This window comes from Anomaloglossus baeobatrachus, chromosome 3, assembly GCF_048569485.1.
Source record: "Anomaloglossus baeobatrachus isolate aAnoBae1 chromosome 3, aAnoBae1.hap1, whole genome shotgun sequence".
In the NCBI taxonomy this organism is placed as follows: domain Eukaryota; kingdom Metazoa; phylum Chordata; class Amphibia; order Anura; family Aromobatidae; genus Anomaloglossus; species Anomaloglossus baeobatrachus.
In genome coordinates this window covers 57594217-57618674 of record NC_134355.1, presented here as the reverse complement: position 1 = coordinate 57618674, position 24458 = coordinate 57594217, and the positions used below count along the sequence as shown (strand labels likewise).

At 41.1% G+C, this 24458-nt stretch overlaps 1 protein-coding gene across 1 annotated transcript in view; it reads left to right on the top strand.

Moving 5' to 3' along the window:
* SRBD1 (S1 RNA binding domain 1) overlaps positions 1-24458 on the top strand; it is a 342086-nt gene that overhangs the window by 138287 nt on the left and 179341 nt on the right. The window contains 5 exon segments of the mRNA XM_075338030.1: positions 3592-3695; positions 4220-4327; positions 9599-9756; positions 12503-12599; positions 21614-21721. Coding sequence (XP_075194145.1) covers positions 3592-3695; positions 4220-4327; positions 9599-9756; positions 12503-12599; positions 21614-21721 — 575 coding nt within the window.

Below are 24458 nucleotides of genomic sequence, written 5' to 3'. Positions count from 1 at the left end.
TGAGTTCCCAAGCTCACCAGTCAATTCCTTTTTTCTCAGAATGTACCCGACTGTTGATTTTGCTACTCCAAGCATGTCTGCTATCTCTCTGATGGATTTTTTCTTTTTTTTCAGCCTCAAGATGTTCTGCTTCACCTCAATTGAGAGTTCCTTAGACCGCATGTTGTCAGGTCACAGCAACAGCTTCCAAATGCAAAACCACACACCTGTAATCAACCCCAGACCTTTTAACTACTTCATTGATTACAGGTTAACGAGGGAGACGCCTTCAGAGTTAATTGCAGCCCTTAGAGTCCCTTGCCCAATTACTTTATATATATATATATACAGTACAGACCAAAAGTTTGGAAACACCTTCTCATTCAAAGAGTTTTCTTTATGTTCATGACTCTGAAAATTGTAGATTCACATTGAAGGCATCAAAGCTATGAATTAAAACATGTGGAATGAAATACTTAAAAAAGTGTGAAACAACTGACAATATGTCTTATATTCTAGGTTCTTCAAAGTAGCCACTTTTTGCTTTGATTACTGCTTTGCACACTCTTGGCATTCTCTTGATGAGCTTCAAGAGGTAGTCACCGGAAATGGTTTTCCAACAGTCTTGAAGGAGTTCCTAGAGATGCTTAGCACTTGTTGGCCCTTTTGCCTTGACTCTGCGGTTCAGCTCATCCCAAACCATCTCGATTGGGTTCAGGTCTGGTGACTGTGGAGGCCAGGTCATCTGGCGTAGCACCCCATCACTCTCCTTCTTAGTCAAATAGTCCTTACACAGCCTGGAGGTGTGTTTGGGGTCATTGTCCTGTTGAAAAATAAATGATGGTCCAACTAAATGCAAACCGGATGGAATAGCACGCCGCTGCAAGATGCTGTGGTAGCCATGCTGGTTCTGTATGCCTTCAATTTTGAATAAATCCCCAACAGTGTCACCAGCAAAGCACCCCCACACCATCACACCTCCTCCTCCATGCTTCACGGTGGGAACCAGGCACGTAGAGTCCATCCTTTCACCTTTTCTACAAAGACACGGTGGTTGGAGCCAAAGATCTCAAATTTGGACTCATCAGACCAAAAGCCCAGATTTCCACTGGTCTAATGTCCATTCCTTGTGTTCTTTAGCCCAAACAAGTCTCTTCTACTTGTTGTCTATCCTTACCAGTGGTTTCCTAGCAGCTATTTTACCATGAAGGCTGCTGCACAAAGTCTCCTCTTAATAATTGTTCTAGAGAGGAGAAGGTGTGTCCAAACGTTTTGTCTGTACTGTATATATATATATATATATATCTCAGCATGTACATGTGTGTATGTAATATACTATATACATATATATATATATATATATATATATATATATATATATATATATATATATATATATATACCTCTCACATTTTGATAAATATTTTCTTATATCTACTATTCATCAGACAACTCTGAAGATAGTACCCTTTCATCCAATACAGCTTGCATAAAAGGGTGAACTTTTGTTGCCAGAGGTTTAGACATTAATGGCTGTGTTGAGTTATTTAGGGAGCACCAAATTGACCCTGTTATACTAGCTGCACACTGACTACTTTTCATTGTATCACTGGGTCAGATCTTCAGTGTTGTCCGTTGAAAAGATATGCATCCAAACATCTTGGAGAGCTAACCACAGAACTTCTTGGGCACATCCTTAATGTATTCCCAGACAGACTCAAAATTGAGATCTGGGCTCTTTGAGTGTTGAGTGTCATATCATCATTATAGTAGTAGTAGTAGCAGCAGCAGCATAATAATAATATATTAATTCACTTATATAGCGCCATTAATTTCATAGCGCTTTACATACATCAGCAACCCTGTTAGGAGTGTGGGAGGAAACCTGAGAACCTGGAGGAAACGCACGCAATCACGGGGAGAACATACAAACTCCTGGCACATGTTGTCCTTGGTGGGATTTGAACCCAGGACCCCTGCGCTGCAAGACTGCTGTGGTAATGACTGTGTAACCTACTCCTTATTTTTCTCTATTCTGAAGATACCGTAGTTCTTATTGACATTGGCTGTATGTATGTTTGTGGTCGTTCTCCTCCTGTAGCTTTAATTTGAAGCCAGTCACATGCCTCCCTGATGGTATTACATGATGATATAAGTATCTGCCTTCAGCATAAAGAAAAAAGAGGAATGGAAGTGATAATCCGGCCCTCACAGAGTCCTAATCTCAACATCATCTCGTCTGTCTGGGATTACATGAAAAGAGAGAAAGATATCAACAGCCTCATTTCCAAAAGATCTGCGGTTAGTTCTCAAACATGTTTGGAACAACCTCTCTGCCGAGCTCCTTCATAAACTTTGCGTACCTGTACCTAGAAGAACTGATGCTGTTTAGAAGGAAAAGGCTTATCACATCAAATATTTAGATTTCTCTTTTGTACATTCGCTTAGTATTAATTGATAAAAATAAACTTTTAACACTTCTTTAATTTGAAAGCTTTTTTATTTTACAGCATTTTATCCACAACTGCCAAAAACGTTTGCTTATTACTGTGGGTGTTTTACTTAAACCGTCTGAAATGTTCAGTTCTGTTTTGATGGTTATTACTGTTACATTATAATTGTATTATTATATATTAAATTGAATAATTGTGTATATATTAAATGTTATTTAGTTACTATATCATTATTAATGATTAATTAATTATTATTTATGTTGTTGTTGTTATTATTATTAACAACAACATATAATAATAATAATAATAATATTGTATTATTACTATTTTTAAATATATTTTTATTTATTTTAAACCTTATAATATAACTTTACAGGAAGGAAAAAAAAAGATAACAATCAGCAATATCACATTTTAGTCATTAACATTACTTCACGCTAGATGAAAAAATAAATAAATAATCAACCGCATCCTCCATATCAGTTATAATCTGTAGTATTGCATATGTTATATGAAGTTGATGTATATAACATATTCATCAACTTCATATTGAAATGCCAAGAAATGATCCAGCCTATTACTCCACCTAACTTTTAGCTTTTACTTTTATTTATTATTATTATTATTATTATTATTATTATTATTATTAATGTTTTCTTGATAGGTTTCTCTTTTGAGCATTTGTTATTTTATTCGTAACAATATTAAATATTAATATAGTAATAAACATTATACTATTTAATTTATTATTATTATTATTATTATTATTATTATTACATTTTAAAAAAACAAATGGTTCTTCCTTGGATGTTGTCTTGATAAGTTTCTCTTTTGGGTATTTGTCATATTATTTGTAATAATATTAAATATTAAGATAGTAATAAACATTATTATTATTATTATATTATTATTATTACATTTTAAAAAAAACAAATGGTTCTTCCTTGGATGTTGGCTTGATAGGTTTCTATTTTGGGTATTTGTTATATTATTTGTAATAATATTAAATATTAAGATAGTAATAAACATTTATTATTATTATTATTATTATTATTATTATTACATTAAAAAAAAAAATCTTCCTTGGATGTTGGCTTGATAGGTTTCTCTTTTAGTTATTTGTGTGTCATCTGTCTTTGCCATTTATGTTTTTGCTCAGATTCTGGCCATTAACCGTGGGGAAAATCTGAAAGTCCTGACAGTAAAGGTCAATGTTCCTGACAGGGTGAAGGATGCTTTCTGTCGGTGGTGTGTGAATGAAAGGTCTGTATACTTTCCTCCAGATTGCCTTTGTATTCGGCTTCTGCTGCTTCTTCGATGTCCAGTCCTATTACTCTCGGGTTACGTTAATATTTTTTGTTGGGTTAAAAAGGGCTTTTTTTTTTTGGAGTTTGAGTGATTTTCTTACATGTGTTTTGTGGCAATGCTATACACATCAGGTATGAGAGAAGATGATTCCGGCAGCCTCAAGATGTGGATTATTGAAAGTTTACACTTATATTGTAATTTACTGAGATTGATGAAAAACAGTCTGTGAGATTTACTTATTTTTTTTTTATGTAGAAATGTTTTCATTTTAGACCATGTTATTGGATTCATTCTAGGATTCACAGACTTTGATAACTGTACTAAGAGACTTATCATTTACACTTTTTTTTTTTTTTCATTATTTGTTTTAATTTTCTGTATTACAATCTGTATTAAAAAATTAAAAAAATCCTTCAATTTTCACACTGGATACTTACATATCAGTTTTTAATATTCATCTTTTTATTGTGTTTGTCAAGGTGGAGGCCAATGCGGGTCTTACAAACCGAGCTGATGAAAATACTCCACAACTCCGTAGAAGACTCCTACAAACGTCTGATTTATCCTCTTCTCTGCAGAGAATACCGGTATGTTAGTCCATGTACCCAGCAATGTATTTTTCCCTACAGCCAACTGGGCATAAACCACAGAACCTTTTTGTGGGCGTGGCTTTGTTTTGATTGGATGGAGACAGAGGACAAAAAACAAATTCCCATAAGGAAGTTCTGTGGTAGCCGCCCAGTTGGCTGCAGGGAAAATTTGCAAAGTTATTACAGGGGGTATAACTTTGGAATGGAGGGGCACAAAAGAAAAAGGAAAACTGTTCCAGAGTTAGTGGCACAACAACAATTGGAGAAGGGACTATTTTTATGTTTAAAAATCCAGTAAAAATTCTTTTTTAAAGGGGTATGGCCCAACTTTTTCACCTTATTTTTTTTTTTAACGCTTTCCTGCCTAGAATGCAAAATGAATCTCTTAGATGCATTAGGCCCCGATAGTTGAGATCTGTAAAGCCTTTAATGGCAAAACAGTTTTGAAATAGACGCTAGTAAAAGGAGCTGTCCAGGTCTTTGATATTGATGACCTAACCTTAGGATTATATCTGATTGATGGGGGCTTCTGACATTCTAAACCCCCCATTTATCAACCATTTGCTGCTCTGGTGGTGGCCGGGTGAAAACTGTGTGTAAAGCAGAACATCACAGCTCTGTCCACTGTGTAGTGGCCGTGCTTGGGTACTAGAGCTCAGCTCCCAGTGAAGTGAATGGGAGCTGAGCTGCAAGACCTGAGAATGGCCACTAAAACAATGTATGGAGCTGTAGTGTTTTGCTCCATTCACTGTGTGTATCCCACCCATCTCCAGAGCTGGAAGAGGCTGAAAAGTGGGGTGCAAAGCTGGGAGAGGCTGAAAAGTGGGGTGCTGGACCCCCACCATCTAATATTGATGACTTATCCTATCAAAATGTAACTCCTAATAATCCCTTAAGTTATATAGGCCAACATAGCACTTACCTTTCTGTATTATACAGATTAGTATCTTTGGTAAATACTTGATATACAACTCACAAAAAGTTAGGGATATTTGGATTTCGGTTTAAATTTCCGGAAGACCCTAAAATGCCCTCTGATCTGTTCAGGAGAACTTAATGTGACCTTCTCTAACCTTCTGAATGCACATGTACAACTGTTCAATGTTTCAGTACTTTTTGTGCAACGTTTTGTTCTCTAACAAGGTGCAATGCCAAAATTCACAACAGGTGATTGATCCATGAATTGGCCAATAATAGACTTCAGGTTTAATTAAAATTGGCATTTAAACCGTCCTGCTCATCACGCTGTTCAGATTTTCACATTACGAGACCAAGACGACACCTAACAATTGATCAGCAATACCGTACCATTGTGAGGCTTCACGGAGGATGTTCTCAGACGGAAGTGGACACAGAGCTTACAGTGTGAGAGAGTGTCATTAGCAGGTTGCAACAGAGCTACAGAGAGACTGGAAGAGTCACAGAAAGACATAGAAGTGGACGTCATTTGGCCACATCTCACACTGATGATCGCTTAATTGTGAACAATGCCCTTAATAACCGGATGATTAAAGCCACACAATTCCAGAAACATTTATGGGAGGTGAGAGGCAGCCAAGTGTCACGTCAGCCCATTCAAAACCATTTACATCAGCGTGGTCTGTGTTGTAGATGACCTACACATATACCTGACCACAACACCAGGCAAAGGCTTTATCTACTCTGGACTGGAGACCAGTGGGCCTCAGTTCTGTCATTGATGAAAGTGGATTCATGCTGAGCAAAAATGATGGCAAGCAATGATGTTGGAGACGTCAAAGAGAGCGCTATACATCAGCCCCCTGCTGTCACCAGATGAGCCTTTGGTGGTGGTGTTACAGTGTAGTTCGGTGTGTCTAGTCAATACAGGACTGACCTACATTTTGTGGATGGTACATTGAGAAGCCCCTACTACTGGATTAACACCATTAATCCGGTCATTGAGCCTCTGCATGAACAACACCGGCCTAATATCTTCATTAACGACAATCCTCCAGCTCATCAAGATCGCATCATTAGGGAACGGCTGCTGGAGATAGAGGGACCTCAAGTGGGGCGGCTGCACTTTCTCCAGACCTGAATCCCGTAGAAAACCTATAGGATCAGCTGGGTCACAGTGTAGAGGCCGTAACTCTGTACCTCAGAACCTCAATAACCTGATGGCCGCCCTCAAGAAGAGTGGGATGCCATGCCTTCGGAGACAAGAGGTCCACTTCTGAAGTGCAGGAGATGTCGTCAGCTGTAAGTGAAGCTGAGACCTCAAGTTATTGAGACACTGCCATTTTTTGGAGGTATTCCCACCACTGGTGTCTGCTTTTGCTTCAACATATTATTTTATATGAGGAAACCACCATTGCATGCTTCTGCTTACATGCCCTACTCTCATGATAAAATATCACTTTAGCGGGAACGTTTTACATTTTACATAAATTTCACCCCTGAAACCCAAATATCCCTAACTTTTTTGTGAGTAGTGTACATAGCCTCATCAACATTTGTACATTTTTTTGACTAGAAATTCTCTTGTAAAAGTCAATCATTTGCTTTCCCTATAAACCTCCTCCATGCGGAGTTATAGGATCCGTCTGTGGGCGCTCAGAACCAGGACCGGCTTTCCACACTCTCTTGTGCCAATGGAATAGTTTATTACTTAGTTCCCATTGATTTGTAGATTTACCGGCCTGTTATTTCATTACTTGTCTTCTCGCCGCCTTCTGCAGGTCATATTGTCTTTCCCGTCTGAGAACCTGAGACTGTTTCCCTTGGCACCGCGTGGCGTGTTTTTATAGGATTTTTTTTTTAATGCAGATAAGATGTATGAAGTTCATGCTGAAATATGTTGGCGTTGAGTTTGACGGATCCTGCCATAGTAGTGTCGTTTTCTGTTTCAGTACTGGCGGTATAGGATACTGGATTAATTTTTGGGCTGAAGTGTTTATGTGCAATTTACAGCTGTAATGTGTCAGGCGACAACAGGAGAATTAAAGGGGCGTTTTATACTTAAAGGGAACCTGTCACCACTTTTGTGGCGTATAAGCTGCAGCCACCACCACCGGGCTCTTATATACAGTATTCTAACATGCTGTATATAAGAGCCCAGGCCGCTGTGGAGAACTTAAGAAACACTTTATAATACTTACCTAACGGTCGCTCAATTGCCAGCTGGGCGTCTCCTTTCTCCGGTGCCGCCTCTTACGGCCATCTACGTCCTCCTTCTTCTCTAGCCGCGGTGCATGACGCGTCCGACGTCAAACACACTCGCCGGCATTCAGGTCCTGAGCAGGGCAGATCACAGTATTGTAGTGCGCATGCGCGGGACCGGCGAGTGTGTTTGACGTAGACACGTCATGAACACAGAAGTCAGAAAGAGGACAAAGATGGCCGAAAGAGGCGGCGCCGGCACCGGAGAATGGAGGCGCCCATCTGGCCAACTGCGTGACCGTTAGGTAAGTATTATAAAGTGTTTTTTATGTTCTCACAGTGGCCTGGGCTCTTATATGTTAGAATGCTGTATATAAGAGCCCGGTGGTGGTGGCCGCAGCTTATAGGCCAAAAAAATGGTGACCGGTTCCCTTTAATTTTTCACAGATATGACTTTTAGTCTTTGTGTTGTGTAAGAGGCCGTATGGCATCAAATTGATTCCCCCGTGGCTCCTCATTATACCGCCTTATGGCTCTGTGTAATATCCACTCCGCATATGTTTCTGTATAAATCCGAGACATACAGGAGTATATTAGGGCCCAATATATGGATGACCATCTATGGCTCTTTATACAGCCAAAATACAGGATAATGTAGGAACTACCATGAATTACTATAATAAAAGGTCCGTGATACCCATCCCTTTAATCAGCTCATTGCCAAGAACATACCTCCTATGTCCTTGCAGGGAGGCAACCTGGTAGCCAAGGTTGTATGAGATAAGTCCCGGCTTCAGATTGCCGCCTCTGGTTTCCCACAACATGCACAACTTGCCGCTGAGAATTGGATGGCACTCACCCATTCATGTCTATGGGCCCATTAAAAAAAATTGGACCATACTCGAAAGACATCCAAGTACAGTTCGTTTTTCACGGACTGACAGAATGGAGAAAGTGGAGACATTTGGAGAAACTCTTTCTTTTCTTCACCTTCGAGAAAAACTGATCAAACTCCGATCAGAGCCTGATTAGTATAATTGGGCCTTTTTTTCCTCAGATGGAGAGAAAATGTGTGCACCCACCTGTAAAGCAACACTCCAGCGTTTTTTTTTTTTTTCCCCTTACATTTCACCGCTTTAAAATAAGTCCCTTGCCCCCTGTTTATGGCCGGTTTCACACTGCGTTATAACCTACGTTCACTGGTCCCATCGGAGCTTTCGTCCGAACCCCCCTGCAAAAGGGTTTAGGACGCATGCGCCGACGGAGCCATTGACTATAATGATGATGCATACGTGTCCGCCTGCAGAAAGCGTATACGCCCAAAAATGGTGCAAGACAGAGCACTGGGGACTCCTTCTACGCCATTATAGTCAATGGCCCAATCAGTGCATGTGTCCGAAATCCGTTTTTTTTTGGGGGGGTGTGGGTTGGGTTTGGACAGAAGCTCCAATGAGACCAGTAAATGTAGGTTATAACGCAGTGTGAAAGCAGCCTTATACTCACATGCCGCCATCTTCATCTTAATTCAACATGGCTCCTGATTGTCTCCAGCGATTTGTCACCTTCCGGCATCTCCAGTGTTTCATGGAGCGCCAGAGGTCACAACTCGATCCAAGTCTATCAGAGCCTTGTTCTGGCTCTCAAAAACTTGTATTGATACCCTGTGATGCCACTTCTGACTTCCAGCCAGTCAGACGTTATGGGCACAAGATGGCGCCGTGGAACTGGAGCGATACCAATAAAAGCTGAAACCGCCTGAATGGAAGTATATAACCTGGGGCAAGGTGCTTACATTTAAGGCGCCACTCCAGCTCTGGAAAAAACAAAAGAGTGGTGCCTTAAGTTGAGAATCTTTAATGAAGCCTAATGGCAAAAAAATAGTTTACTTACCGTACTTGCCAGTATTTAAAAAAATAAAGTAAAAAAAATAAATGATCCCCCAAGGTGGACAACCCCTTTAAGGTGTTTGTTTAAGGAATTTGGACTCCCAATTATAGGGACATATCTGTTATTGAAGAACTGGTTGTTTATGTACAATCCACTGAAATGTGTGTGTGTGCTCTCTGGATCAATTTCTGCTTTATATACAGTAAATATCTATATTTTTTCGATTGTCTGCAGCTTTTATTTGTTTTTGTCTTCCAATAGCTCGAAGTTGACCTCGGATGCAGAAAAGGAATCCATCATGATGTTTGGAAGAAACCTGCGCCAGTTGCTCCTTGCAAATCCAGTTCGAGGGCGAACAATAATGGGCGTTGATCCTGGATATAAGCATGGCTGTAAGCTAGCCATAATCTCCGCCACAAGTGAGTGCATCCTTATACTACAGAGGGGCTGCCTTGTGACCTGTGCTATACAGTAGGATGGCCGTACGGATTTAGCATGCTCCAAACATCTATACATAGAGAATTTAACAAGACTTACTGTCCCTTTAAAAATAATAATATAATGTATTTTCCAGCATATTAGACGACTGGGCGTATAAGACGACCCCCAACTTTTCCAGTTAAAATATAGCGTTTGGGATATACCGTATATACTAGAGTATAAGCCAACCCGATTAATACGCCCATTGTTTAGTAATGTGCCCAGCAGTAATGGGCCCATCCTTGTCCACCCTCTTGTAGTAATGAGCTCATTATTTAGTAATGACCTCCTACTGGTCCCCTTTATGCTGTTGTTTAGACACCATAAAAAATATTCTCACCTCTCCTCCGTTCCTGCGGTGTCCTCAGTTTCCTTTGGCAGACCGCAGGCACAGACATCCCTCCGTGATAGCATCCGGTGCACGGAGCCGCCACTGCAGGCTGCCATCATTGCAATACTTCAGTTGAATGCTTTGCGGTGCCGTAATGCATTCAACAGCAGTAAAGCGCTCACGGCATTGGTGGTGGTGGTCCCGTGAACAGGACGCGATCATGGATTAGTGCTTCTTGCGGACCTCAGGTACATAGACCCCTCCATGATTGCGTCCTGTACGCTGGGCCGCCGCTGTTGTCGGAGCTTTGCTGCAGTATAATGCTTTACGACATCGCAAAAGTCATGATGGCAGCCTGCAGCGGTGGCTCCGTGCACCGAACGCTATCAAGGAGGGGTCTATGGGCCTGCAGTGTGCCAGAAGAAGCAGGTAAGAGGGCACCGCGGGAACAGAGGAGAGGTGAGAATATTTTTTTTATTGTGTGTAAACAACGCCATAATAGGGGACAAGAAGAGGACCAGTAGGAGGACATTACTAAACACTGGGCTCATGCAGCGCCGTGCACCACTGTGTAAGACGACCCCCGACTTTTGAGAAGATTTTCAGGGGTTATAAAGTCGTCTTATACGCCGGAAAATACGGTAATAACAATTAAATGTAAGTCTTGAGGTTTTCTGCCTTGGGAAATGTGACTAATATGACCGCCACTATTTTTCTCACAGGGGAGTTTTGTCTCCTATCTAAGGCCCCCATCACACATCCGTATTAAAATACATTAGTGTGGCACGGTCCGTTTTGGCCATCTGTGTTTATTTTTATTATCCTATCATGCACACATTGTATACGCATGTCATCCCGTCATCCACACATTATATGTGCGTTATCCGTGTGTCAACCCGTCATCCACACATTATATGTGCGTGTTATCCTCGTTTGGTGAAATAATTTTTAGGCTTACTATACCCTTCACCCCCGGGCAATTTGCTGTTTGCTTGTGTTTTCCTTCTCTTCTTCCATGGCTTTTTTTTTATTTATTATTTTTTTATTTTATGTTTCTGTTAGTATAGCAATAGGAGGGTTTGTATTTGAAGGACGAGTTGTACTTTTGAATGACACCATTCAGTGTGCCCCATGTTGTACTGGAAAACAGGAAAAGAAATTCCGGTGTGGTGAAATTGCAAAAAAAATGGTAAAACTAACCTGGCAGAGTGATTCCCCAGGCCAGTAAGAGTATGCAGATACCAAACGTATTGTTTTTTTTATTTATCTGGTGAATTTTTTATTTAGAAAATTAAAAAAAACAAACAAAAAAAAAAAAAACCGAAAAAATGTTTAGCTTTTGTTGCTATTTTCCGAGACCCATAATGTTCTCTTTTTTTAGAATATGGGGCTGTGTGAGGGCTTATTTGTTTTGGTCCCTGAGATGACCTTTTCACTGATACCAATTCTGGGGTCGATTCAATGTTTTGATCACCTTTTTATTGCAATGCTGCAGCAACCCCCCAAAATGTAATTCTGGTGTTTTGAGTCTTTTTAAACTTTTTATTGCATTGAATAGTCGCCTTAGGGGACTTGAAGCTGCGATTGGCCGATCACCTGAGCTATACATGGCAGTGCATCAGCACTACACTGTATAGCACAAATCTCCTATGAATACAGGATGATCGTGGTCATGGATATTGGGGTCATCATTTGACCGCCAGCTGTCTTGATAACCCATTGGTGCCCCCCCTCCTCCCAATCACATGACCGGTGTGATGGTGGGCGGGATCAATTGACAGTGGCATTTAACTGGTTAACAGCTCTAGATGGATCTCGGATGTGTTTGATAGAGCCAGCCTGATGGCTGATCATCCATTAAGTGCGGGGAAAGATGCGGGCTCAACGTGTGAGCCCGCATCAAAGGCAGGGACATGGCCGCTGTGTAAACAGGGGGTGTACTTCCTATTCCATGATTGTATTACCGTTCGTTCTCTGCTCATAATATAAACGGGCCAATAAAGGATGACTGATCACCTCATATATGAGTGATCGTCAATCGTTTCACGGCCTAAACAAGACAGAGTTATAGGAAGTAGAGGAGGGGGAGATTATATCATCTCTAAACTAGGCAAATTTTCTATGGAAAAATTCACCCAGCTCCCCAATATCTCAATTTACAGGACATATTCTGATAAGAGCTGCAGCGAAGAAATCAAATTGTAATCTATAATTTTGTGCAGAATGCAGATTTCCTCTCCACATAATTCCAACGTTGTCCTACGTACTGATATAACTGGAGGGACACTGTCATTCGCATTGAATGGGTCTATATGATCTTTTATACTTTTTTTTTTTTTTTCTTCTTCTTCCAGATCAAATTCTTCATACAGATGTTGTGTATTTACACACAGGACATGGGCGCAGCATGCAAGAAGCCGAAAAAATTAGAAAACTTTTGCTGAATTTCAAGTAAGCACAACTTATTATACCCAACTATGTGTGCAGTTGATCTGTCCTGTCCCTCTGGGGGTCATAGAAGCAATAGAAGCAATGGTCTCAGATATAGAAGCAATGGTCTCAGATATAGAAGTAATAGAAGCAATGGTCTCCAATATAGAAGCATAGAAGCAATGTTCTTAGATATAGAAGCAATAGAAGCAATGGTCTTCAATATAGAAGCAATGGTCTTCAATATAGAAGCAATGGTCTCAGATATAGAAGCAATGGTCTCATATATAGAAGCAATGGTCTCAGATATAGAAGCAATGGTCTCAGTAATAGAAGCAATGGTCTTGGTAATGGAAGCAATGGTCTCCGATATAGAAGCAATGATCTCAGATATAGAAGCAATGGTCTCAGATATAGAAGCAATGGTCTTCAATATAGAAGCAATAGAAGCAATGGTCTCGGATATAGAAGCAGTGGTCTCAGATATAGAAGCAATAGAAGCAATGGTCTCCGATATAGAAGCATAGCAGCAAGCATAGCAGCAATATAGAAGCAATAGAAGCAATGGTCTCAGATATAGAAGCAATGGTCTTCAATATAGAAGCAATAAAAGCAATGTTCTCAGATATAGAAGCAATGGTCTCAGATATAGAAGCTATGGTCTTCAATATAGAAGCAATAGAAGCAATGGTCTCAGATATAGAAGCAGTGGTCTCAGATATAGAAGCAGTGGCCTCAGATATAGAAGCATAGAAGCAATGTTCTCAGATATAGAAGCAATAGAAGCAATGTTCTCAGATATAGAAGCAATGGTCTCAGATATAGAAGCAATAGTCTTCAATATAGAAGCATAAAAGCAATAGAAGCAATGGTCTCAGATATAGAAGCAATAAGCTCTGTAATAGAAGCAATGGTCTTCAATATAGAAGCATAGAAGCGATGTTCTTAGATATAGAAGCAATAGAAGCAATGGTCTCCAATATAGAAGCAATGGCCTTCAATATAGAAGCAATAGAAGCAATGGTCTCAGATATAGAAGCAATGGTCTCAGATATAGAAGCAATGGTCTCAGATATAGAAGCAATGGTCTCAGATATAGAAGCAATGGTCTCGGTAATAGAAGCAATGGTCTCGGTAATAGAAGCAATGGTCTCCGATATAGAAGCAATGTTCTCAGATATAAAAGCAATGGTCTTCAATATAGAAGCAATAGAAGCAATGGTCTCGGATATAGAAGCAGAGGTCTCCGATATAGAAGCAATAGAAGCAATAGTCTCCGATATAGAAGCATAGCAGCAATGTTCTCAGATATAGAAGCAATGGTCTCAGATATAGAAGCAATGGTCTTCAATATAGAAGCAATAGAAGCAATGGTCTCCGATATAGAAGCAATGGTCTCCGGTATAGAAGCAATGTTCTCAGATATAGAAGCAATGGTCTCAGATATAGAAGCAATGGTCTTCAATATAGAAGCAATAGAAGCAATGGTCTCCGATATAGAAGCAATGTTCTTAGATATAGAAGTTATGGTCTTCAATATAGAAGCAATGGTCTCAGATATAGAAGCAGTGGTCTCAGATATAGAAGCAATAGAAGCAATGGTCTCCGATTATAGAAGCATAGAAGCAATGTTCTCACATATAGAAGCAATAGAAGCAATGTTCTCAGATATAGAAGCAATGGTCTCAGATATAGAAGCAATGGTCTTAAATATAGACGCATAGAAGCAATAGAAGCAATGGTCTCAGATATAGAAGCAATGGGCTCGGTAATAGAAGCAATGGTCTTCAATATAGAAGCAATAAAAGCAATGGTCTCCGATATAGAAGCAATGTTCTTAGATATAGAAACAATGGTCTCCGATATAGAAGCAATGTTCTTCAATATAGAAGCAGTGGTCTTCAATATAGAAGCAATGGTCTCAGATATAGAAGCAGTGGTCTCAGATATAGAAGCAATAGAAGCAATGGTCTCCGATTATAGAAGCATAGAAGCAATGTTCTCACATATAGAAGCAATAGAAGCAATGTTCTCAGATATAGAAGCAATGGTCTCAGATATAGAAGCAATGGTCTTAAATATAGACGCATAGAAGCAATAGAAGCAATGGTCTCAGATATAGAAGCAATGGGCTCGGTAATAGAAGCAATGGTCTTCAATATAGAAGCAATAAAAGCAATGGTCTCCGATATAGAAGCAATGTTCTTAGATATAGAAGCAATGGTCTCCGATATAGAAGCAATGTTCTTAGATATAGAAGCTATGGTCTTCAATATAGAAGCAATGGTCTCAGATATAGACGCAGTGGTCTCAGATATAGAAGCAATAGAAGCAATGGTCTCCGATTATAGAAGCATAGAAGCAATGTTCTCACATATAGAAGCAATAGAAGCAATGTTCTCAGATATAGAAGCAATGGTCTCAGATATAGAAGCAATGGTCTTAAATATAGACGCATAGAAGCAATAGAAGCAATGGTCTCAGATATAGAAGCAATGGGCTCGGTAATAGAAGCAATGGTCTTCAATATAGAAGCAATAAAAGCAATGGTCTCCGATATAGAAGCAATGTTCTTAGATATAGAAACAATGGTCTCAGATATAGAAGCAATGTTCTTCAATATAGAAGCAGTGGTCTCAGATATAGAAGCAATGGTCTCAGATATAGAAGCAATGGTCTGACTTTAACTGAGGGCTACACCAGCAAAAGCCCGTCGGAGTACAAAACGGTTTTATTAAGTGCTGCTCACCTCTTAATAAATCTGGTACATCCTGGGCTGTCTGCCCACCAAAAAGAGACTTCTGATTTCCATTATATTTTACCCAATTTCTGACCTAAATTATGGCTGACCACATTCTCCTACACAGCCCCCCTTCTTAAAAAATATGGAAGGAATGGAATAAAGCAAAAAAAAAAAAGCAATTAGCACATTCCTGAGCACAGCCACGTTCACAAAAATGTTCAATTTCTTCTTTTGCCTTTTTTCTATTAATCCTAACAAAGGGATAATAACCACACAAATTCAGTTTTAAAGCACGATGTAAAAAATAAAACTTTATTTTTATTCAGGACCACAATGTTAGCTGCTGTGCTGTCACCAGGTTTTTCCTGGTGCTGCCGGCACTGAGAATGGCTGATAGCCGCGGGGGTGCCGAGTGTCAGACATTGATGACCTATCCTAAGGATTGGCCAAAAATAGTGGACAACCCCTTTAAGACACTTTTTCTGATTTTGTTAGACAAGGTGGAAGAATCCAAAGGAAAATAGGTGGGTTTTTTGTTTTAGAAATAGCAGTGCACTTCCACTTATAGAAAAAGGTTTAACAACTTTATTTCCTTAGAAGTGAAAAAAACCAAAAAAAGTAAAAAAAAAAAACGTTAAAAAGACAATTCTGAGGTGGATCTAATACCCTGAAAATAAGACCTACCCCGAAAATAAGCCCTAGTAGGATTTTAATCTCATAGAAATCTCACCAATAAGAAATTTCTATCATTTGATAGGGGGAGTAATTACTCAGTGTATACAATCCTATATATTAATGGTCAAAAATATTCAAATTGTCTCTCCAGTAAAGGAGACAAACTCTAGCGCAGCGCCACCTATTGGACGTAGCGATCCTAAAAGTCAAATGTGGATTTTTAACAATCCTTTGCATATGACCTAGGATATATAACCAAGATCAGAATCCCAATTTGCAGACACGGTGTTTCGGGGTGCTTGCCCCTCGTCAGTGCAAAGTATGGGGTGTCTGATCTGGCTCATGAGAAGCTTTGTGGGGACCACGGGGGAACACTATGGTCAAAAATATGATGTCAATCAGAAAGTTAAAGAGGAAGCATATCCCTTTCCTATTAAGTAATAATGGTTCCTGGAAGGAGATGACCAAGAATTGAATGAGAAAGAAAGGGGTTCAATCCTGCGCTGAAGATAAAGGAACTAGTTTTATTTATCTACGCGTTTCAGTGACAGCTCCTTCTTCAGGAAAAATCCTAGCTGTACCTGGGGCAAGGAGATATTCATGTTGGCCAAGAACTGGGAAGTCTAGTTTATATAAAAAAATAAAATCATTATCGTTAAAACATGTTCCTTTAAAAACAGCGCCACCCCTGTCCACAGCTTGTTTTTGGTATTGCAACTCAGTCGTATTCACTTTGTTGGAGCAAATTTGCAGATTTTCTGATTATGAAAACGCCTTTTAGGTTTGGGTCGAAAACCAAAAGCCTCTTATAGGAGACGATGTTGTCGGAGATGTTTTGGGTGTTTTGCCCACTTGTGATATTCAGTCGTGGGCTCCTCATTGAACCCTTGAGAAGTCAGATCAGCGATCATCCTCCGATAGCGATTGCTGCTCAAGGCTGCCAAAGACTAATTATTCTCCGTCAGTGATTGATTCTCCCTTCCGTTGGGGGCTTATATCTCCATTCAGCAGCAAAAGACATTGCAACAATTACACGGCCGCCGAGAAGTGGCGATGTGCGTCTGAGCACGTCGTCTGTCTGATAATTAGAAATAGGTTAATTTGCAGGGCAATACATAATAGATAGCGCAGGCATAATTAAATCTGAGCTAATTATCATGTTTTCAGGGCAATACCTATCAAAGGAAAAGTTGTTGGAGGGATAATTGGAGAGAGGCTAATTGATCAATTATATGTTAATTACATTGACCCGTCGTTTTGTCGGCTGCAGTCCCGGGTAATTGTGTTTGCTGAATACGATCATGAGAGCGAGGTCAATGTGTAAAGATGAAGAACGCACTTAATGATTTTGCGTCTCTGTTTGTTTATGAAGGTGAAAGTTTCCTGCATTTATAACAGCACTTGGTGATGTCTCGTGAGAAGCTGGGCGGATTGGGAAATTCAGATTCCTTTGGGAAATGTCTTCTGGAGAAACAAACCTAATGGTCAGATCTGATTATGTCCACGTCATGCTTGCCGGGTGTAGCAGGCATGGCAAGGTGTGTTCAGACCTACATGCGTCTGATGCACAACACAAAAACACCAAAAAAGGGGGGCACCGGGGACACAAAAACAGCTGGAGGCCCTAGAAGTAGTGAGTGGGTAAATATACACTTCCTAACCTCACCTGAGCTGTCCCTACTCTCCTCACCAGTCCCTATACTGTCGCCGAACAGGAACCTGAGACCCTCGGAAGACCCTATAGTAGCCCTGACTAGTGAGGAGCAGGTGGGGTTCACTAGACCTCACCGCTGCACTAACACCACACCAGGGAAGTAAAGACAAACTGAGGGACAAAACAACCAAAAGGATATAGCCTGAGCAAAGGAAGCTTCCTTAGCAGAACCTTCCTCAAAGGCGGCCAGAGACCAAATGACTTTGTATCTTCAGCAGGGTTGCTGGGATACACCACTATTTAATCCTGAAGGGCGTGATTACTAAGTAAATGCAGCTGAAAATACTCAGCAAGGAACTGCTTGGAAAGGCTGTAAGAGAAAACCTAACCCCTAGCTACTTTAGTGCCAAGAGAAACGAAACCCATTTAAACGTAGAGAGACAGATGAAAGGCTCCAGTCCAAAAGCTCCCACTGGTCTCTACACGCAGGGAGACGAACGAGACACTCCATTGTCACAAGGGTCCCAGTATTAGATGATCACTGGGAACCCGGCTACTGGGACATTCTATTTATAATTTGCTGGAGAGGAAATATTCGGTTCTCCTCAAGCACCTCCATGGGGGAAATTAGGCCTTATTACTAAAGCAAATTTGTGGATGCATTAATGTAATTAAATGAAGTCTATTAAACTTCGGGGATATTGATTTATTCAGTGAGGAAGCAGAAATGATTGTGAATCAATGTCTCATGCTTTGGCGCAAATGAAAGTGAGCATTTGATAGGATGCATTTGATTCAATAGGAGCATTTGACAAGAACAGCAAGACAGCCCCAAAACAGGGAATGGGAGTGGCCACAAATATTTACTCTCTCCTTATGCTTCTTGGCTGACTCTTCTCTATTTTTGCATTTGCTGGTTCATTTGTTACTACTGGTAGCCTGCAGTTTTACCTGCAGCTCCTCCAGGATGGCACATCCATTGTCATGCCGGGAACTAGGAATTAACTGGATAGTTAATTCTCAGACTAGGTACACCCTGAGCTGACCCTCATCCCAGAGGTACACTTGACGGTAGTGAGGTCTGAGCCACCAGCGTCTCCCTGTTTCCTGTCCAGGCCCTGGTGTAACTCCCTCCACACCCACCACCCAAAGGGACAGACCAAGACAGAAGTCACAACCCCACAATGGACACACAAAAGAGGGTACAATCCAGTTAAAGCACACCACTACCAAACACACAAGGGTAGACACAAACAGTACACAGGAAGTAAATAAAGAAAGAGAGAAAGTTACAAACGATCGGGTACCTTTCACACAAAATACAACAGACAACAGCTCAAACACAACCTTCACGCTCCTGGCCTAGCTCCAGAATGAATTCTGAATAACCGGTGCCCTCTGCTGGGAGCAGAAGGTATTTATCTGAGTTTGGAGTGGTTATCAGTGGAAACACCTAAGCAGAAGCAAAGAGCTTGCTGCTAGCAAGTAAAACTGACATCCGCCCCATGCATGCCAAAAGGAAAAAAACCACGTAGAGTCTCAGATGGTAATAAGAGACTCTGGGCCTGAGCCTGTCAAAGAAAGACAACTGTCACATCTATGCGCAATGTCTCAAGATGGTTTGCTAAGTTCCATTAAAGTCTCGAGAGCATTCGGCAAATACCTATACAATGGCTGATACAAGAGAAGAGTCGTACCGGGCCGGGAAAAAAAAGGGCATCAACCCAGCAGCAGAAACTGTATCTACTTTGTGCGAGGAGGAACAGTAGGAACACTGCTTGAGGCCTTCAGAATGACCTCCAGTGGCTTCTGATGTGCATGTGTCAGACCACACTGTCAGGAATTGACTTCATGAAGGTGGCATGAGGGGCCGATGTTCTGTAGTGGGACCTGTACTCACAACTTGATTAGCATTCACCTGAGAACACCAGAATTAGTAGGTCCACCATTGGCGCTCCATTCTTTTCACAGATGAGAGCAGAGTAACACTGAAACTCTAGTGAATGTTATGTTGCCTGCAACATCAACCGTTGTGGACAGTTGGTAGCAGGTCAGTGATAGTCGGTGGATGCATATTCTTGAGGCTCACACAAATCTCCATTTAATAGCCAACGGTGCCCTGACTTCAGGTAGCTATCAGAGACCTTATGCTGGTGCAGGACGATGCCTGGCCAATGTAGATGACATAGGTATTGGACCCATTGTGTGACTCTCAAAGTTCCCAAGACCTGAATTCAACTGAGAACCTTTGGGACATTATGTATTAGTGCATCCAGCCCTGCCAAATAGCACCACAGACTGTCCAAGTCCCTGATCCGGGTCTGGAGATTCACTAGGACACCATCTGCCATCTTGTCCGGAACAAGCCTAGATGTCAAGATTGTATAGGATCACGTGGGGGTCAACACACCACTGAGTCACATCATGTGTTTGAGATGAAATAATGAAATATACCTTTTTTTTTACTTTTATCTTTGGGGTGATTTGAAATCCATCCCTCATTTGGTTGATGATTGGGGTTACTATTTACCGTTGATGTGCCATTTTGTTCTCTAGGTAAAACACAATGGGTAAAGATTTCCACATTTAGGCTGGGGCCACACGGGGATTAAGTGTGAGTGCTCGCATGACACTCGACTCACGCTTGCAGCACAGTAGGAGCCGAGTGTCATTCAACTGTTGTCCGATTCGGCGATCAGACCACAGCTGAGGAGAGGAGGGCCGGCGCTGCGGAGGAGAGGGAGGGATTCATCTCCCTAATATCTTCTGTTGCCGGCTGATGCGAGAATCGCATTTCACTCCGCTGTAATGTGAGTGCAATGCAATGTTTCTCTCACCCCATAGACTTGAATGGGTGCAAGTGGAACCGGATCGCATTCCACCCACAGCATGCTCCGACTGTTTTCTCGGTCCGATTAAGGCTGAGAAAATAATCGCTCATGGGAGCGGCCCCATAGAGTAATATTGGTCCCAGTGGAATGCAATTGTTTTTATCGCATCCACTCGCTCTGTATTACTCGCCGTGTCTCTCATTGAGGTCCGATGTGTAATTTACTTGTTCCCTTAAAAGGTTATTCTCGTCTTCTTTCTTCAGGAGCGCACCTCTCCCCTACCTCTTGGCTTCCTGCTTGCCAAGGGTGTTGCTCTCCTGAAGGGTGACAGTTCACACGAGTGGTATGGTTGAGCTGTGTGCAAGATCTTTGCTCTTTGCAATGCTGCATTAGGAGGCATCTTTCCCTCTGCAGCATCGGAGCAGCGCAGGGGCTCTGTATTTGGCAGGATCCAGTGATCTGGCCAGATTAAGAGCAGAGCTTTCAGGCAAAGAGCTTCCACAATCTGACTTTTTGTAGCCAAAAGCCTCACAAGTCTTTGAGGTATATGTCACCTACATTAGAAAGAACAAGTTAGGATATCAAAAGTTACCACCAGGCATCCAACTGAAAAGGAAATTTGAGATTTACATAGCTGATGTCCTCTTCAGCTGGATTGCAGGCACAGTATATAAGTTGCTTGTAGTAGCTCTTATCCGTTCCAAATTTATGAGTATCTTATAGATTCCCTTTCACCATGACTCTAGTTGGTCAAAAAACATTGACAACATCCGAAGAACCCACTTATTGTATTAGGAATGTCTGACCATCTAATGCATGTTGGGGTGTCTTGACTTCCCATCAGAAGGAGATGTTGGAGTTATAAAAGATTGGGCATGTTGGATTTTAGCATGCCCGATCCTTAATTCTCATGGCAGATACTCCTTTCTTCCCCTTGAATGTACATGTGTATGGCCGGAGGAATACCTGTAGACTATCTAGACTTTTTGGCTACTAGTAAATTCTTTGATGACAGATTTTTTTTTTTCGTTAGTCAGTAATTATTTTTTTAATATTTTACCATGTACTCATACTTTAGTAGTCAGTGAGAGATTATAGACTAATCCTTCTCTCTGTCTCCTTAATTTTCCAGCTGTTATACCATCGCTATTGGAAATGGTACAGCGTGTAGGGAAACTGAAAGGTACCTTGCCGATCTCATTCAAAGGAAGTTTTTTGCGCCACTCAGTGTCGTCTACTGGTAAGTCCTGGTTTTGTTATAAAAGTATGTACTATTAAAGAAGTGGTACTATATAAACATTAGGTGGTGATGTCATGATATGTGGTCCCCATCAGTCCAGAAAATGTAGGTCCTCTAGTCTCCTGTGTGAGCGGGGCCGTAGTGTGCACTGCTGATACCTGTTCCAGTCGTCCCGTCCCATCGAAGTGAATGGAGCTGTGCTCACACATGGGTACCTCTGTTTGTTTTAGGATCCCCGATCTCTGGATTAATGGGGGGGGGGGTCCAAGCAGTTGAACTCAGGTGGTGGCACGCAGCAGTAATAGTTAGCTCCGATCACATCCGTTTCACCTTGTTAATGCCACCGTCTAATGTGACAACTGCATTTAAAAAAAAACAAATTTGTGATGCCCACAAGTCGCCAAGTGAATTACACCAATAATTGTATAGTGCACTGCAGTGCTACAGTTTTGCTGTATATTGTAGCGATCAAGTGATTGCACGTTCATGTCCCTTAAGAGGCCTAATAAAAAAAAAAAGCATATCTATGTTTAAATTGGCAATTTCACCCTCCAAAAAGTAGCAAAATAATCAAAAAGCATTGAAATGTCACTAAAATGACATTTAGTATGGCTGCATGTATAATTGTTCTAATTGTTAAAATATCATAATTACAGTTAGGTCCATAAATATTTGGACAGTGACACAATTTTCGCGAGTTGGGCTCTGCATGCCACCACATTGGATTTGAAATGAAACCTCTACAACAGAATTCAAGTGCAGATTGTAACGTTTAATTTGAAGGTTTGAACAAAAATATCTGATAGAAATTGTAGGAATTGTACACATTTCTTTACAAACACTCCACATTTTAGGAGGTCAAAAGTAATTGGACAAATAAACCAAACCCAAACAAAAAATTTTTATTTTCAATATTTTGTTGCGAATCCTTTGGAGGCAATCACTGCCTTAAGTCTGGAACCCATGGACATCACCAAACGCTGGGTTTCCTCCTTCTTAATGCTTTGCCAGGCCTTTACAGCCGCAGCCTTCAGGTCTTGCTTGTTTGTGGGTCTTTCCGTCTTAAGTCTGGATTTGAGCAAGTGAAATGCATGCTCAATTGGGTTAAGATCTGGTGATTGACTTGGCCATTGCAGAATGTTCCACCTTTTTGCACTCATGAACTCCTGGGTAGCTTTGGCTGTATGCTTGGGGTCATTGTCCATCTGTACTATGAAGCGCCGTCCGATCAACTTTGCGGCATTTGGCTGAATCTGGGCTGAAAGTATATCCCGGTACACTTCAGAATTCATCCGGCTACTCTTGTCTGCTGTTATGTCATCAATAAACACAAGTGACCCAGTGCCATTGAAAGCCATGCATGCCCATGCCATCATGTTGCCTCCACCATGTTTTACATTGGATGTGGTGTGCCTTGGATCATGTGCCGTTCCTTTTCTTCTCCAAACTTTTTTCTTCCCATCATTCTGGTACAGGTTGATCTTGGTCTCATCTGTCCATAGAATACTTTTCCAGAACTGAGCTGGCTTCATGAGGTGTTTTTCAGCAAATTTAACTCTGGCCTGTCTATTTTTGGAATTGATGAATGGTTTGCATCTAGATGTGAACCCTTTGTATTTACTTTCATGGAGTCTTCTCTTTACTGTTGACTTAGAGACAGATACACCTACTTCACTGAGAGTGTTCTGGACTTCAGTTGATGTTGTGGTTCTTCTTCACCAAAGAAAGTATGCGGCGATCATCCACCACTGTTGTCATCCGTGGACGCCCAGGCCTTTTTGGAGTTCCCAAGCTCACCAGTCAATTCCTTTTTTCTCAGAATGTACCCGACTGTTGATTTTGCTACTCCAAGCATGTCTGCTATCTCTCTGATGGATTTTTTCTTTTTTTTCAGCCTCAGGATGTTCTGCTTCACCTCAATTGAGAGTTCCTTAGACCGCATGTTGTCTGGTCACAGCAACAGCTTCCAAATGCAAAACCACACACCTGTAATCAACCCCAGACCTTTTAACTACTTCATTGATTACAGGTTAACGAGGGAGACGCCTTCAGAGTTAATTGCAGCCCTTAGAGTCCCTTGCCCAATTACTTTTGGTCCCTTGAAAAAGAGGAGGCTATGCATTACAGAGCTATGATTCCTAAACCCTTTCTCCGATTTGGATGTGAAAACTCTCATATTGCAGCTGGGAGTGTGCACTTTCAGCCCATATTATATATATAATTGTATTTCTGAACATGTTTTTGTAAACAGCTAAAATAACAAAACTTGTGTCACTGTCCAAATATTTCTGGACCTAACTGTATTTATGCCATGTGGTGATTGCCGTCATGAAAAGGAAAGAAAGAATTGAACCACCAGAATTGGGATGTTTTTTTGGCCCCATATATCCCACCCCCAAAACAATTTACAATGAAAAGGTAATATGTATCGTGGACCCAGACTGTAACAGTCTAGATACACGCGGGTTCATTAGTACCTGTGCATCTACCCCCCCGGTTCAGAGTTGTCAGGAAACCATTCCGAATCCAGTCACCCAGGTAAATTAACAATATAAAGGAAAAACAAAAAGGGCAAAGCAGGTGTGTAATACTTACCAGTCTCCCGCCCTGCTATAACGCTACTTCCAAGGCTGCTGATTATCCCTCATGCATATGCACTGCTCCCCCTCTCACCAGCAGTCCGTCCTGGTGTCTCTGATTTGATTCAGTCAGACCTGCTCCCACCCTGTGTGACAGC